We start from the raw sequence: 18,174 nt of genomic DNA on the forward strand, positions 1-18,174 counted from the left end.
ATAATGATACATGCCCCACACCCTTTGAGGTTGTGGTGGGGAATATTAATGAGATAAGCTTCAAAATGCAGTTTGAGCCTTCAGGCCTGAGGTCCTTGATAAAAATTGGGTTATAGAATTAGTGATATAAAGGAGCACATTCAAACCATGACCATTTTTCATTAAAGACGACCTTGACAACTGCTTTAAGCCTTTAACTCCAATACAATACCTAGGAACTTTCACTACAGTGCAAATGTATTTGTAATACTCTGCTTTATCTTCTTATGTACTAACTGCCAAAGACAGTGGGTAGTTTATCCATTTAGCAGATATGTTTTAAATGTTCACCTAATTCTGATGGAGTCGTTGGTCTCAGAGAGAGCCTTGGGCTGCCAGCAGGGCAGTCTGCTTTTCTCTGGCTCCACCTCAACCATCTGAATGGCCTTGAGCACTTTAGCTGAGCCTCAGTTTCCTTTTCAGTACATCAGGGTAATCAGAACTTCTGCTCTTTGTGGATGAATGGAAAATTTCAATGAGAATGGATGTACAAGGTTGCTCAGTAGAATAAGGTCCATTAAAAATTAATATTACTATGAACGTCTACACAGGTTACTTTTCAAGTTGAAAAGAAAACTGAGATGTTGGGAAACAGGCTGGTATACTCTAGGTAAAGGCTTCCTATCAACTGAACCACAGACCAGTAACAAATCTAAATTTTCTACTGTGACATAGCAAAATCATGTAGGCCTAATATATATGCATAAAACATGTGTAAAAGATATATGTAAAATATGCACATATGGGTACAAAATATAGGGATAATAGTTCAGTAATAACAACAACAAAAATCTTTTCAGCCAGTGCTCACGGAACTGGCCTCTGCAGGGACTGGCTTTCTGTGCCCTGGAAGAGTTAGGACGTGTCAAAGGGGCCCAGTGTCAAACCCAGGGCCCTGCCGGCATGCATTGCATCCTTAGGGGTAGTCCCATGGCCTTTGGATGGTCTTGGGAGCCTAGTACAGAGTTTTATTATGAGAGCTCTAGGGACTCGATGAGAGGAAAACCACCTGTTGATCTTTTATTTTTCCCACTGAAAGTGGATGGCAACATGGAAGCTGGTGATGCTGGTAGCTATGGTGATGATTAGAGTCCAGCGGGCAGTGAGAATTCTCTAGGTTCCACTTAAATGCCATCTGGGCAAAGTTGATAATGCAGAAGAGTAAAGCAGGTGAGATAAGGATTCTTATAACCCAGGGTCATTATATTTAGTATTCAGAATTGCTACTGATGGTCTCATTTCAGGAAGACAGTAGGGAGTGGTGAGGACTGAGGTACAATGGAGAACAGTGGTCTGCTTGATCTGATTTTCACAGGTGGGAATGCAGGCTTTGCATTGTGGCATCTTTTGTTTCTTAGGATATCCACAATCTGGATTTTTATGTGAAAGTCTCTTTTATGAATGTTGGTGTGTGTATACACATACCCATACCTTTACAACCACAGATCATGACATGAGGCAAGCTGGAGTGGTCTCCTCGGGGACCCTTGGGTCCTCTGGTGGTGGAGGGGAGAGGGTGGTACCAGGCCAGGAGTGGAAGATACAATTTTAGCTTAGCACTGCAGCAACATGATCCTGAGTTCCCACTTCCCCTGCTCTCCTGGAGCTCAGCCCAACCTCCAGGGTGGAAGCAGAGAGGCTTCTGGGCCAAGAGGTAAGAATGTGTCACCTTCCTAAGGACTGGCAGCTGAGAAACGCTGCTTTAGAACTGTTTTAGGTTTCCCATTTGGTGTGTCCAATATCACGGGTCCTCTTGGCCGTAGGGAGTTAACATGTGGATAATGGAATTATGCTTTGGATGCCATGTGAGTTTCTAAGATAAACTGTATGAGCTGTATTACAGGAAAGGTGGGTCCATGAAGCAGAACTAATGGTGACTCCAGTAATCATAAACACCAGCTACTTCTAATAAGGGGGAGGGTAACAGGCCAGTGATTCCCACCTTTGCACTTGTAAAATGCACTGCTGGGGTATAATAGCTAAGCAGCAGACATCTTCCACATGATTCTGGGGAACTGGCTTGCTCCAGAATTGGAAGGATAAGCAGCATTAAATGATTCATTATCTTGCTTCTTTCCACTTCCTGGAATGTCCCAAATGGTAAGCAATGGGCAGGAAAGTGTTGGCCAGGGCACAGACTACAACTATGAATTTGGAGATGGCACTTCTCCTCAGTTGATTATTTCAATTTTCTCACCCATAAAAGGGTACAGCCAAAGAGCACCTTTTCAATACACTGTGAAAGCTGATTTGAAAACCAAAGGCTTGATTCTTTTTTTTTTTTTTCCTCTCACTGTTAAGCCTGTATGTAGAAATCAATTGCACCCAGTTTAATCAGACTTGTTTCTGTTTTGATGATAAGATCAAAGGACTAATAAATGAAGGCATGTAACCCCCAGGAAGGGGAGAGTGGGCAGTGATGCTGGGGTGGTGAGAATTAATACACATTTGAACACCAAATAGGTGCAGTTACCTACATTAGCCCATTGAATTCTCACAACTTCCCCACGAGGGAGGCATCATTACCTTCTTTTTCCAGAGAGGGCAGTTTTCTTTTTGAAGGTTTGTTCCAATTACAAATCAAAACTAAAAATAAATGAGATACACGGGAAATGAGGGAAGAAGAGAGAGGAAATGTTGGAAACTACATTCTTCTCCATTGCCTTTAACTTCTCTGATGAATCTTCCTTAGTTTGCTTCCTCTGATCAGTCCTTAAGGGGAAGCATTTCCAAGTCTTGGTCCTTTTCTCAGCCTCTATTGCTGACCCATCTTACCCACTCTGGGATTGAAGCATAGCTTCCAGGTCGATGATTTCCATTTTCAGCTCTGATTCTACCCCAAGCGCCAGAACCATGCCAGCCTGGCCCCCTCCTGGAAGGCTGCCTGAACACATAAATGAGAGGGCTCAACTGCTCATGGCCAACCAGTGTGTGTCAGGCAAGTCCCTCTGGCCTCTCCAGAATCCCAGGAAGTTTAAGACTAAATAGCATCTGCTGAAACCAAAATGTCATGAATATGACTGAAGGGGGCGCCTCTGGATCAGCTCGCCTTTTGGAAAGCTTGTGGGCTGCTGAATGGTTTCTGAGAGCCACATAGAGTTTTCTGATGTCTCAGACTTCTTGGATCCCTTCCAAAAGTAGGGGAATCTCACTCAGTATCCTTACCTACTTGCTAGTTCCCTACCAGCCTCAGGCGCTAGAAAGACCGTATCTTTCTCTCATTCTCTAGGACCTGGCATTACTCAAAGTTTAGTATTTGGTATTATACCAATACCAACTCTTCTGCCCTGATCCCTGGCTTGCTTGCCCCAGATTGAAACTCTAGGACTGCCACTTCCTCATTCCTAACTGGACGACATCATGGCATCCTTGGACAGACTTGGTCTTTGCCCTACTGGCCTTCTCTGAAGGAATGGAAGCTTGGCCTATTGCTTCATATTTCATTATAGTGTCTGGTCCGGTTGCCCCACCATTGCTTATTATAAGATATTCCCCTACCAAATGCTCTCTGATGCTATTTGCAACTGACTCGTTGAGCATATCCACATGGACATCTCCAATATGCTTCAAATTCAACAAAATTCAAATCTAGTAGGGTCTCCCTCTTGACCCCAAATCAGAAACTTTTTCTGTTTGCATTATGTAGGAAGGGTCAATGGCAGTAGGCACAGAATAGTGTAGTAGTCACCCATAGCTTCCGAAACTTCTTTGCTCTTTTTCCACTGATACTGCTCTGAAAAGTCATGACTGGAGTCCTCTCTCCCACCCTTTACCAGATCCCTCTGCCCTTTTCATATGGGAGAAATTTCTAGCTTTGCTACTGACTAGGTGACTTTGGTCAATTTTTTTTCTTCAAGCTATTGATTTAATACACATACAAAGTTCCTTGCAAAATAGTAGCTGCTCAATAAAGGGTATTTACAATTTTAAAAATTTTACATAGCCAGCTTGACTTACTATTGTCCTCATGTATCATGTACCATTACATTTCTCCGATTGAAGGTTTTATGGCATAATGGATTCATATAAAGTCCACTATTATGTGGCCTTGGGCATGTTACTTATCTTCTCTGGATCTCAGTTTTATATCAGGAGAATGGAAATAATACCTCCCTCAACTGCAGAATAAAAGGTGATCATATAGACAGGATGCTCAGCACAGGGCCTGACACACAGAGTGATAATAATGGTCATCGATACTATCTCAGTGCCTTTGCTCATGTTAGTTCTTCCTCCTGCTGCTTCTCCTCTTTTCCATTTTGAAAAATTCTAAAAGACCTGGCTCAACATATTTTCTCAACTGTGCTCCACTGTGCATAGTTTTGTTATCATATTTTATTGTTTTATGCCTATTTGCATTGCCCACTTTTTCTGCTTGACTCCTTAGCCTAGCATTCAAAACCCTCCACTTTATCCTTCTTTCTCCCAGTGTTCTTCTAATTCTTCCCTTCCACCACCTGATCCCTTGATGCCCTTCTAGACCTCAGGACTTTGTGTCTTTTTCTCTGCCCAGAATGGCCCTTCCCATTTTTCTTTGCTACCAGGATCTTATTCATCCTTCAAGGACCAACTCTATTAATTCTTACTTTCCTCCATGTTAGAATTCCTTCTTCACCCCCATTTCAATAATAGTGTGTTTATATCTCTATTATTAAACTCACCACTATAACATTTTAATTATGTACACAAACATTTCCCATTAGACTGTGAGTGTGCAGAGGGAGGGATTGTGCCTTGTTCATTTTTGTTTCCCTCAGTACCCATTACTGTGTTCAAAATATAATGGGTAGTCATCAAATGTTTGTTGTATTTGCATGACATAGATGTACTATGTTACATCTGCCTAAACCAAGAGGCCAGAAATGTGATTAAAAGTGATGCTTCTGGGTCCACAGCCCTCTCTGTAATGCTTGTAGGCCACTGAATGTTTTCCAAGTTCCAAATGAAAAGGTCTAAAATGTATCATAATCTGTCTGAAATAAAATATCTAGTCACAGCTGGGTGCAGTGGCACAAACCTATAATCCCAGTACTTTGGGAGACTGAGGCAGGCTGATTACCTGAGGTCAGGAGTTCGAGATCTGCTGGCAACGTGTTGAAAACCCATCTCTATGAAAAATACAAAAAAATTAGCTAAGTGTGGTGGTGTGCGCCTGTAATCCCAGCTACTCGGGAGGCTGAGGCAGGAGAATTGCTTGAACCCAGGAGGCGGAGGTTGCAGTGAGCCAAGATCATGCCATTGCACTCCAGCCTGGGCGACAAGAGCAACACTCCGTCTCAAAATAAATAAATAAATAAATAAATAGTCACAAACATAAGTATAGGCTAACACTTAATGACTAATGAAGTTCAGGAAGCATAAGAGAAATTGGGTCATATGTAAGGTAAATAGGTCAGCAAAACAAAGAAAAAACTGTAAACTCTGGCTATGATATCTAGTCCCTGGGTATTATGTAGAATCCTTATTGAAATTTATGGTTGTGGAAAACTGGCCAGTTTCATTTTCAGCATGGTCGGGTCAGGGACATTTCCTCTTATCAATAGGAAGCTGCTATACAATTAAATGGATCAATGATGCAGTGAGCTGAATTAGTTTTTTTATGGTCATATAATGGGACTAGTTGTGCATTCTACATTATTTCAGTTGTACAAACATGGTATTTGAATCTATCTTACAGGACGATGCTTGGGCTGCTTTAGCATATTGATTTGAGGAGCAGTAAAAGGAACTGGTGATAGGAAGGCAGTAAAGTAATATCAATAAAATTGTGCAGGGGATGCACATTTGACACACTGAATAGCTTTATGTAGACTTAATGATTTTTGAGAATAATTTACAAATCTGCTCTAATTCAATTAGTACTATAATAATCTACCTTAAAATATGGTGGGGTATTCTGTTATGTATTTACTGCATTTGGTTCTGGTCTGTGGAACATTATGACACTTGTTATCAGTGGCATGCTGGTAAACTGGCTCTATGTTTTGTTTTGTTTTTTAAAACCCTGATTTCTAGTGTTTTCCTACTTCCATGGTATAAATACAGTACTCTCATAAGGGGCTGGTTTTAAGATACCAACAGTTTAACATCCAGCTTTCGAAGTTTCTGAATATGTGACAGTTTGCTTTTTGGAGATGGTTAAGAGTGGCCTCCAGCACACCACCGAAAGCTATTGTAAATAAGATAGTCTGCTAACAATTTAAAATCCCAAAAGTTTAGGACTAAAAGCATTCAGAATATTCTAGACCTACCCCTACCTTTGTAGGAAAAAAAGATTAAATTGAAAATAGTGACATCCTAAAAGTCATGCAGAAAGTTAGCTTGTGATATGAGAAATAGATATTTGGTCTTTGTTCCAAGTTTCTGGTACAAAACTCCTAAAACCCTTGTAATTTCCTGAGTGATAGGGATTAAAGGAGCATCAGTTGTTATTCATAATAAGCCTCTTTCAAGCATACTTGAGTTTAGGCTGATGAGGTAGCTCTTGGAGGATAGTGGGTTGAAGAACCATGTGATTAGACAGTAGGAACTTCTATACCACCCTCTGACCTCTGGGGAGAGGAGAGGGCCTGGAGATTGAGTTCAATCATCAAAGGCCAATAATTTAATCAGTCATCCCTATGTCATGGATCCTCCATAAAAACTAAAGGACTTCAGAGAGCTTTCAGGATGGTGAACACATGGAGGTGCTGGGACAGTGGCATGGAAACTTCATATTCCTTCTTATACCTTCCCCCATGTCCCTCTCATCTGGCTGTTCATTTGTATCATATAAACTGTCAAACATAGGTAAAGCGTTTTCCTGAGTTCTATCAGCTGTTACAGGAAATGCTCAAACCTGAGGAGGTGGTCATGGGAATCCCCAGCTTACAGCCAGTTGTTCAGAAGTGTAGGAGCCCTTGACTTGTGATTGGCATCTAAAGTGTCTTGCGGGATTGAGCTCTTAATCAGTCGGGTCTGTGCTAACACTGGATGTTTAGTATTAGAAATGAATTGTTGGACGCTCAGTTGGTATTCAAAGAGCTGGAGAATTAGTTGTTGGTGTGAAAAAAAACCTCACACATTTGGCGTCAGAAGTGCTGTGAGTACAAAGAAAAGGTGTCTTTTTTTTTTTTTCTGTTTACTAGCAAATTTGGGATTGGAATCAAGGTGTCTGGATTCCCAGTGTATTCTATACACAAATCTTCACATAGGGAGGATAAAAGTCACTGGACATGAATGAAAACATGACTGTATAATCTTGACTTGAAATATGGATGGGACAAGGTGGGTGACAGGAGCTGTGGTCATGAAGTTCTCACAGGGCTGCTCCAAACTACACTGAAAACCATTTAGGAAACCATGCAATTGGTTACCCTGCTCTTTGGTTTTCTGATTTAAGTGATGGTTTTTAATATCAGTATGTCCTAAAGTCCAGTGTGTATTAAGTCATCTAGGGTATTTATTAAAAATCTGCCAAGGCAGGGCTAATGTTAAGGCAATCCACAGGCCGCACTGAGAATCCCTAGTTCAGATCCTCTTTAAAGACCCCTTCTGAGCTAAGATGCTTTGTTTACACAGAGCCAGGGAAAAATTCTAGATTGGTGGCTCCCTAAAGTGGTTCTTAAGTAAGCTGCATCAAAGGCACATGAGAAACTTTTTAAAATTTCTGACCCCACCCCCTTCATTTCTACCCAAGCCGATGAAATAAAAATTGAGGGGAAGCGAGCTGAGAAATTGTATATGAGGGACTTGAGCATATATACATTTCAGTATCCTCCAGGGGTCCTGGAACCAATCTTCCAAGGACACTGAGAGGCGACTGTATATATTTGTAAAAAATAATGGGACATTTGCTGATTGCAGATTCACAGCGTAGATAGGAAATTGTGAAGAAAATGAAACAATTCTCAAATTTCCTTGATTACACAAACTTTTGTTTTTGCGTAAAACTCATGGGAAGTGCTGACCTAGATAAATTAGAGGGCAGTAGAAAAATACTTCCTTAGAATTGTCAAAAAATTGCTCTACTTGGCCAGCAAACCAATGACTATAAAATTATTAAAGTTGTGTTCAATGTACCACAGAATTTTATTGCGAGTGAAATCCTATTTCAATAAGTTGATTAGCTATTTGATTCAGGGACAGACTGACTTCCATATAGAGCACATAATCTTTAAGAACTATCATTTTTTAAACTATTATTTTGAAATAATTTCAGATTTATAGAAAAGTTTTTAAAAGTACAGTTCAGTATTTCCTGCTCCCACATTCCCAGAATGTTAGCAATTTCCCACATTTTTTCACTATCCTTCTCTCTGTATATGTATGAATATACAAACACACATACCTTTTTTTTTTCCTGAACCATTTGAGAGTAAGTTGGTGACAGGGTGCCTCTTTAGAATCAAATAGATGTGTGTATTGTTAAAAGTATATTCTCCTTTGGGAGGCCGAGACGGGCGGATCACGAGGTCAGGAGATCGAGACCATCGTGGCTAACACGGTGAAACCCCGTCTCTACTAAGAAGTACAAAAAACTAGCCGGGCGAGGTGGCGGGCGCCTGTAGTCCCAGCTACTCGGGAGGCTGAGGCAGGAGAATGGCGTAAACCCGGGAGGCGGAGCTTGCAGTGAGCCGAGATCCTGCCACTGCACTCCAGCCTGGGCGACAGAGCGAGACTCCGTCTCAAAAAAAAAAAAAAAAAAGTATATTCTCTTATGTACAGCATAAATATCAAGAAATTAACATTAATACTATTATTCAATCCACAGGCTGTCTTCAAAATTTTCCTGTTGCACCAGTAATTTCCTTTATACCAGGGGTCCCCAACTCCTGAGGCCATGCACCAGTCCCAGTCCCAGTTCCTGGCCTGTTAGGAACGGGACCTCACAGCAGGAGGTGAGCAGCGGGCCAGCCAGCAATGCCGCCTGAGCTCTTCCTCCTGTCAGATCAGCAGCATTAGATGATTAGATTCTCATAGGACTGGGAACCGTATTGTGAACTGCACACGCGAGGAATCCAGCTTGTGTGCTCCTTATGAGAATCTGACTAATGCCTGACGATCTAAGGTGGAACAGTTTCATCCCGGAATCATCCCCGTCCCCTTGCCCCTGGTCAGTGGAAAAACGGTCTTGCACAAAAGGGGTCCCTGGTGCCAAAAAGGTGGGGACGACTGCTTTATTATATATGTATAATATATATGTGTGTGCATGCACATATATATGCTATATATTATATATACACATATACACAGACACATTAAAAATATTCATATGTATATATTTTTTCCTTTCCTGGCCCAGGGTCCAATCTGGAATCTCTTGCATCTAGCTGTCTTCTCTTTAGTCTCCTTTGCTCTGGAACTGTTCCTTAGTATTTGTTTTTCATGACATTTTTTGAGGAATATAGGCTATTTTGTACAAATCCCTCAGTTTGGATTCATCTGATGTTTCATGAGTAGATTCAAGTTATGCATTTTCAGCAGGAACCATGTAAGTGTGTGCTCTTCTCAGCAAGCCTTTGGTCTCTATTTGTCCCATTACTAGTGATGTTAACTATTATCACCTAAAGTGGTATCTACCAGGTTTCTATACTATAAACAACTTTTTCCTTGTAAAGTGTCTTACATAATTCAAGACTATGTAAATATCCTGTTTCTATCAAACTTTCACCTACTAATTTTAGCATCCATTGATGAGTCTTGCCCTAAACAATTACTACCATGGTAGATGCCATGTGGTTATTTTCTAAATCCAGCATTCCTTTTACATGACCAGGAAGACCTTTCTCACCTCTCCATTTATTCATTCATTCATTTATATCTGTGTGGACTCGTGGTTTCTTATTCCATGTGTTACTATTCATTACTATGACGACTGACTTTGATGCTCAAATTGTCCCAGATTGGCGGATGGTAAACCCTCAATCTGCTGTGTCTTTTAGATATTTCCCATCATTATTTGAGTACTTCCTTTCTGGCAGAGAAAGTATTTTAGACTCACCTTGTACTTTTCCTGTTGCAACCCAGGAATCAGAAATCTAAGACTTCCTTTTCTTTTTTTTTTTAAAGAAGAGAATTTAGATATCAAGATCTGAGTGTCCACAGTTGTAGTTGGGCTGTCACTGCTACTAGGCTCCCTCAGAGGACAGAACTAGGAAATATGTGTGTGTGTGTGTGTGTGTGCCTGTATTTCTACATTTTAAATATTTCTATATTTCTATTAATCTATACATACTTTAAAAAACCCATGAATTCATACTGATGCTTCTAATTCTAATCCAATACCATAGGAAAAGAACTCATTGTTTTTAATCACTCTCTTGAAACTATACCAAGCATGCAGGCTTAATGTCATTAAACTCTTCATGCTATAGAATAAGAGCTAGAAGGTATCTTGGATCCACATAGTGCCAGTCATCTACTCATCCATTTACTAACTTAATACATTTACTAGACACTTTCTATGTGCTGGGCACCTGGCAAGGAATATGGAAATAAAAGATTTTGTACTATCCTAAAGTAGCTCAATTCATTAGGTAGGACAGAAGAAAATAACAATATAGTATAATAAGCTCTTTATTCAAGGTATGCACAGTGTTCTATAGGAAGAGAGGAGGAGCATAGAGGCCAACCTGAGTTAACTGAAACATTTCAGAGAAGGAGGTAAAAATAGGAGGCTTATACTACTCATTGGAAGAATTTTTAGATTTTTACATGTTTGCATAAATAAAGGGTGTACTTTGCTTCTGATAGAAATGCATTTTAAGGAAAGTTCTGATTATCTAAAAGTGTTCTCTGTGTTGATTGAATTCATCAAAAAAACTGCTCAGCCATGACAACAGTCATGCAAATAAATTCCCAGGACCAAAAGTTATGTTTCAGTTTTTGTACTAGACTCCTCCCAAAGACCATACAGGAAAAAAGCAACTTCAGATTTTTAAAAATGCTTATTTTCCCATGGTGGGTTTTCTGCCCTTTTTTTTTTTTTTTTCTTAACAAATTAAATACACTGGCTTATTTGTCATTGTATTGATGGTCACCCTCTTGCGTAGTTTATATACACTAACTTTCTCCTATCTAAACTTATCTTAAACTAAAGAGAGGTCTAGTAAGGAAAGGGAAAGATTCATGTATGTGAGCATGTTGCAGGATACATCTAGAAAGTAAAAGCTAAGAAAAAAATAATATTCAGTGGAGAAAAGTATTAGGGTAAAAAATAACTTTTTAAAATTATTTTTGTTGTCCTAAAGCATTCTTATCAAATTTTACTACCACTGCTTTTGAAAATTATTTTAAAAAAATAATGCAGGCTGTCTCCTGCTTTGTATTCCCCTGGCCAGTTTTCCCCAGTGCTGTCTGGCACTCTAATGCTGCTTTTTTCACCAATTTAGAAATCCTAGCCTAGAAAGTTGCTCAGGAAGATGCATAAGTAAAGATCATCAGTACTAGAGGCTGATCTTCATGCGACCTGTCGTCGTTTCTTCTTCTACAAAATGGTTCCCTAGTATAGCTGATACCACAGAAAAAGGTAGAAATTGAGACATGCATATGCACCTTCTCTTCATTCTAAGACCAGAATCAAACACGACTGACTTATCATCATTCATTTATCCTTTTATTTAGTGGCCTTAGATCCTAGAAGATAGATTCCCTATAAAATCATTTTAGCCATGAAATATTCATAAGAAATAAACTTCAAATGTTAATGAGGATACTGAAGTTTTTTTTAACCTAAAAAAAGTGGCAATTTTAGGTAGCCATAAAGCTGAGGCAAAGGTAGTTTGGGTTCTTGGAAAGAATCCTGCCTACCCATCTTTAGTGGCCTCTGGGCACAAAGCACTTATGATCACTGCAGAGGTGGAGCGATGCAAAGGACTGTGTCAGCAGTCCATGTTGTGACAGCAGCAGCATCTACAGAAAACATAGGTCATATACCTTGGCTTACACAAGGAATGCTAAGAAAAATGAGCCACCAGGTGGGTGCTTTAACATAGGAATGATTAGTAAAAGCTCCTTAGAAAGTGAGAATTTGTAATTACTTTATTAAACATTACATTCAGTGTAAAGGCTTTAACCATCATAATCACCATGATATAATATGTGAGTATGTACATGTAAAAAAAAAACCTATTGAACATAAAATTATGTTTTGAAATCTATGCAACATGAAATATAGTCTGATATAAAAAACCCAACTAATCAGAAACATGAAAACCAGTACGTTTTAATAAAAGCCTGTTGCTGGTTCTGGAATAACTGTGGCATGCATGTTCCTAGTCATGTTGGACTTCTCCTTCAGCTTTGATTGGAGTAGTGTGTGTTCCACAATGCCAATTCTAATGTCCATCTCTACAGTTTCTTGTTTCAGTTTTGTTAAGCTCTGTTTAATCTTCACCAAAGGAGCTGCAGAATGAAAATAACATGAAATGAAAATGTTCATTTGGAGTATCAGTGTATTACAGAATTGTATGACATTTTCCTCACTTTGTGTTAAGCCAAAAATAGGGTTAAAAACATAGCCAAAAACTTACTGACATTCACACAGTTTTGCTGTGGCATTTTAAGCACCTGAGATTTTTTAGGATGAAAAATGATGTAGTATTTGATGTACTGAGACTAAACTTTCTTCCTTTTCTAGGGGAAGAGCTGCTAAACAGGTGTTTAAGGATGTGTTCAAGATGATTTTATGAGCTAGTATATTTGTCTGTAGGAAAAGGGGGAAAAGGGGAAGAGAGAATTATCTTTGAGATGTAGATAATGGGCCCACTTAAAACATATTGCAAAAAAAAAAAAAAAAAAATTCCTAAACATTCCCTTTTGCAAGATCATTCGGCATATATCAATAGAACTCTAGAAAATTTTTCTAGGGCATAGAAAAGCCTTCAGCAATCACTACTGGCCCATATCAAAGTAACCTGCTCACAATGGAGGATGATTACCAGAGGATGATTAATTCTTCTCTATTTGACCCCTGCCCAGTCAGTTCTACTGGGGAGGAGGGAAAATAAATTAAGGTTTATCACATCACTGCCTTAGTGTCATTTGGGCATATACTTAGTGCCCTTTTGTACATAAAATAGAAAAAGTGAAGCTCATTTGATGAAAACAGAACACAATATTATTTTTTAAATTGGCACAACAAAGTACATATTTAAATACTTCCCACTCTTTGAATCAATAGTTCGAATTTTTAAAACCTCTAAATTATAGTAAAAAAGCCTACCCTTCTCAGCTGATTTGTAAGACAAACAGTACGCTGATTATCAGACATTTTTGCACAACGAATCTCTCTTCAAACAAGCAACAAATAATTTGTTTTATATATTAATACTATTTTGTTAAGTAGGTGTCTTGAAGAGCTATTTTTCTCTTGCTCAGTTTTTTCCCTAAAATGAGCATGTACTTACCACCATCAGTCATGCTGCTGCCCTTTTCTTCCATTTCTTGTTTTACCTTTTCTAATTCTTCCATAACCTTTCATGAAAACAAGTTTTCATAAGCATTACATTTTAATAAACTTTCAAAATTTTTGAATTATGTATTAAGAAAATGTAATTTAGATATTAGCCACACATATAGAAAAATACAGACATTAGGAATATTTTGGACATAATTCAAATAAGATAAAATATGCAGATATACAAAGCTTTTCAGTTTTTCAGAATGCTCCTAATGATAAACTTCACCAAATGGCCACCACGTCCGTTTTCTCATGTTGCAATATACTAAACACAATCAAAGTTGTTTTAGTCACTAGACACTCAAACCTCGCAATTATCTCATCGCATATACTTTGAAATTCTCTAACAATTGGTTATTAATTAAAATAGTATAAACATCCTAAAGAGATTTTAGATTTCTAAAGGTTTTCTGGTATCTTTCTTAATATTATAGTTCTATAAGACATTATGTCACTTTTTCCTCTATAGGACACTAAAAAATGTTTATATCGGCCGGGCGCGGTGGCTCACGCCTGTAATCCCAGCACTTTGGGAGGCCGAGGCGGGCGGATCACAAGGTCAGGAAATCAAGAACATCCTGACTAATACGGTGAAACTCCGTCTCTACTAAAAATACAAAAAATTAGCCCGGTGTGGTGGCGGGCGCCTGTAGTCCCAGCTACTGGGGAGGCTGAGGCCAGAAAATGGCGGGAACCCGGGAGGCGGAGCTTGCAGTGAGCCGAGATCGCGCCACTGCACTCCAGCCTGGGTGACAGAGCGAGACTCCACCTCAAAAAAAATGAAAAAATAAATGTTTATATCATATGGCTATGTATAAGAATATTCTTATTGCTTTATCCAAATCATTAACTCCAAATTCCAGGAGGCATACTTTGCTGTCACACTTGTTCCTATCTGCACTCTATTTGGCGATTACACTACCATAGCCTCTATTATTAGCAAAATTCCAAACCAGCATTAATATAAGTAGAAAATACCATCTTTAAGAAATTGAAACATTTTACATGATCTACAACTAAGCTATAATTATTGTGACTTAGTAGGCTTTATTTTTATCATACTGGTGAGTAAAACTTTCCCTGGGAATAAAGTGCTCATCCAAGTAAAGCAAATTAATTTTTTCAGGCACCTGAAACGTTACAACTGGGGATAACTATCTACTCCAAAAGAAGTAAATGGTTCCCTGGACTCCCTTCAAGTGTTAATTTACCTAACATAAGTGAATACTTTACTTCTACATACCGTTTTATTTGCTTAGAAGCACCACAGGATTAGAGTCTAAATATTTCTAATGTAATATTTTTAGTGTTTTAAAATAACTTTATTCCTCAAATAATTTCTATAAAAAAGGCTTAATTCTTTCCTGTCAAAACAGTAAAGTTTGTTCCAATTATACTGGATTGTAACCAAAGATCATCTTGGATTTTAGTCCCAAATAAACTACTGACCTTTTTCCAAGGTTTTTTCCTCCTTTGGCTCTTCATTGAAAAATGGGAATATATATCAGGTCCTGCCTCTCTTGCAAGATCATAAAAATAAATGCAACTATTTATTTTTATGCAAATATCCTAAAGGAGGAGGTTATAAGCCACTCCCAATTGTGGACAGAGAAATACACTCAGGATCACACACAAGTTATCAATAACAGTCACTAAAAATAAACCTTATATCTTGCAGACTAACGTTAAAATTTGTTATAGATTCCTTAAGTCAGTGCTTTACCTATTCCTCTCCATGTTAATAATAATTATTATGTAAAAATGTTGAGGAAAATTATAAGTGTGCTAATATTATGAGCAGGTTTTTTGTTGAATTTAATACAGAAACTTCAGGCATCTTGTGGAAACAAGAAATGTATCAATTATTGATTCAGTGATAGGAAAATTAGGGATTATCTCCTAAAGAAAATGATTTAAAGGCACAGAAAGCAACTGAAATTAGCAGTGTTAAACCATCTGTAGGTTCTCAATGGCTGGGGCCCAGCTGACAGGTGAGAAGCAGGGCAAAAGCATTGGTGTGTACCTCAGAGAGGAGTCTGGTTCTTTCCGTTACTCCTCCGTTTCCCTGTTGGTATCGCTCCTTTGCCTGAAAGGAAAAACATTTTGTTTAATGGCAAATACAAAGCAGCAGAAGATTAAATATGACTGACCTCTTTGTGTCTGCAATTTCTGCATGTCGTTTTCTGACAACCCCCTCCTTGTTTGTGAATACATTTGTGAAAGTGACATTTAACTGTAGCTGTTTTATGTCCCTAATAGGCACCATGTATTTAACTAAAGCACTACAAAATGATGAACTACCTTAACCTTCATAAACTGACTGTGTACCTCGCATGGGCATGGTTCACAATAAAAACTGTCCTTGGTCATTCCTAAACAGTTTAGGAGAGCGGCTCTTGGTCAATCTAATTTGCATGCTATGCAGAGAAAATCAGTTCTAAAACAAAAAATCAATCAAAGTACAGCACGAAGCTCAGCAATTAATAAGGATTAACATTCAGTAAGACAGTACAATCAATTGGAGTATGTTAGAAACAAACAATTATACAATATTAATATTAGACAAATACATGGTGGCTTCAATCAGAGAGTTTTACATTATTTCGATAGTTAAAATATTCATAAGTAATTGTGTATATGAGGGAATACATTAAACAAATAATATAATCGAAAAGTATAGCTTTCTATTTGGTCTTTGAGAACTTCTGAAAGTATAGAGGTATCTCAAATTTATTTCTACTTTTTTCTCTTTCTCAACTTTGTCTGCTAAAGACAAAAAATATGCCTTCAACTGATGTTTACAAGTGTCCTTACTAGTCTTCTTTAACATCAGAAAACAGAGGGCATAAATCCCAAAGGAAAGCTTTTAGATCCCTACTGCTGGGACAAAGAACTGGTGCTTTCAAAGTCTAGTGATTTTATTTTTTGGTTAAAATTCTAAAACTTTGAAAGAATGAAAAATTTGTCTTATTTTATTAATTAAACTGCTTGTCTCTGAATGTGTCTTGCTTTCACATTCCTTATTATGTGGTTGTAAGCCAGAATGGCAAGGACTGTCTTCTTCCTTTGACACATGTAAATGCATACTATTCTTCCTCCTATGCCAATGGTAAATTAACAACAGACTTACAAACAAAACCAGGTGTCCTGATACTCTGTTCCTAGTTTTCAGTTTTAAGCTATGTTCCCCCAACAGCATATGCCTTCATTTACTTAAATCAAATGAAGACGTGCATTTAAAGGCTTCTAGGAGAAAACAACTTCTATTACATGTAAAATGGAAGTAAGTTCACTTGGCTCTCTTGGCTTCCTAAAGTGGGCAGAAAATTGATGTTTTGCTGTTTATGAAAAGCATTTCATGATTCTCAAATGAACAGTATTGTGTCAAGTTTAGGGTTTAGGGTTGTTAACTTGAATAAATCCCTGGAAATAATTCTTAAATTACCTCACTCAGCTGGGCTTGAGCTGCACGATATTCTTGAACCAAATTCTCAAGCTGATTGTTGATGTACTTTTCTCGGCTGCCGATCTTTTCCAAAGTCCTAGTAATTTCATTATGGAGTTTGTCCAAAAATCCCTAGAAATTTCATGGAATTTGCAGACAGAAGAACTCACAAACATATTTTTTCAAAAATAGTTAAAAATGGGTTAAATCTCAATCTATTCTACAAATAATCAACTACATGTGCAAAAGAAGACACCTTGAAATTTTCAATAGCATAAAATGTCTGTGATGAGAAATATTTTAATCACACTTAGAGGAATTTTAGAATAAAAATGCACCTGGCAGTGTTAGTCAATTCATTTGTCATTATACATACTATAAAATTTATGTGACTATAATTAGCATTATATAATGTTCACAATCAAAGTAGGTAAGGGAATAACATGAGTTTCCTATAGCACAATTCAAGGGGGACTGAAATATTCCAGATGGAAATAGATCCCTAAGCTTATAGCTCTAGCCTGGGACACATAACTTCTCAGTCTAGGTTTGCTTCTTTGTGACATTCTCCAAAGTCCCTATTTCTGGCAGGGCAACAAGCCTGCGGAGGCTGTAAGTTCTAGACATTGCTGGCCTGGTGTTCTCTCCTCCCTTAAGATTCAGAGAGGAAAGAATGATGAAATGTTTCTAATATATGTATTATCTATATATTATACATATATATCTTATATATATACACATATATAGCTTTTATTAACATGTAAGTTAGCTTTCTTTAGTTGGCTTAAATGTAAGGTCAGTTGAAATGTAATATGGTACATTCAATTAGTAAGTTTCTTAAAGGCAAAAATTGTGTCTTTTTCTTCTTTCATGTTCTCTTATAACAGGTGTTCCACAGATGAGTAAATGTACATTGATTCACCTAAAGTAATTCATATACCTTGGTCTCCTTTAGAGCAGATTCAATTCCACTTTTGTGCTGGTGCATTTGGTCAACATGGATTCTCCAATCCTACAGGCATAGAGAACACAGAAATAATGTAAAAAATACTACATTTCCTTCTTTCCCCTACTTCTTGTGAAGTTGTAACCTTTAATTACTTTGGTTCCTGCCCTATTTCAGGTGGGACAGTCCTATTTATAGCTTCCAATCAGATTATAAAGAAATATGTGTAGAGCACCTTAGGATAAAAGGTTCTAAATAAATGTAAATTATTTTACATGTTCACAGAGTGATGTCTGACAATTT

The 18,174-nt window shown here is 38.0% G+C and overlaps 1 protein-coding gene across 2 annotated transcripts in view; it reads right to left on the reverse strand.

Annotated features, from left to right (window-relative positions):
• Window positions 1-10,580: 10,580 nt before the first annotated feature.
• Window positions 10,581-18,174, reverse strand: part of IFT57 (intraflagellar transport 57) — a 74,937-nt gene continuing 67,343 nt past the window's right edge. Inside the window, exons 7-11 of one of the 2 annotated variants that reach the window (XM_011995418.1) lie at window positions 17,866-17,937; window positions 16,926-17,057; window positions 15,504-15,566; window positions 13,428-13,494; window positions 10,581-12,423 (exon numbers count right to left, since the gene is read on the reverse strand). In XM_011995418.1, the coding sequence (XP_011850808.1) occupies window positions 12,245-12,423; window positions 13,428-13,494; window positions 15,504-15,566; window positions 16,926-17,057; window positions 17,866-17,937 (513 nt within the window). In that variant the 3' untranslated portion in view covers window positions 10,581-12,244. The remainder of the gene's footprint in view (window positions 12,424-13,427; window positions 13,495-15,503; window positions 15,567-16,925; window positions 17,058-17,865; window positions 17,938-18,174) is intronic. The other variant, XM_011995410.1, reaches the window with a different exon arrangement.

This window comes from Mandrillus leucophaeus, unplaced genomic scaffold (assembly GCF_000951045.1).
Source record: "Mandrillus leucophaeus isolate KB7577 unplaced genomic scaffold, Mleu.le_1.0 Scaffold113, whole genome shotgun sequence".
In the NCBI taxonomy this organism is placed as follows: domain Eukaryota; kingdom Metazoa; phylum Chordata; class Mammalia; order Primates; family Cercopithecidae; genus Mandrillus; species Mandrillus leucophaeus.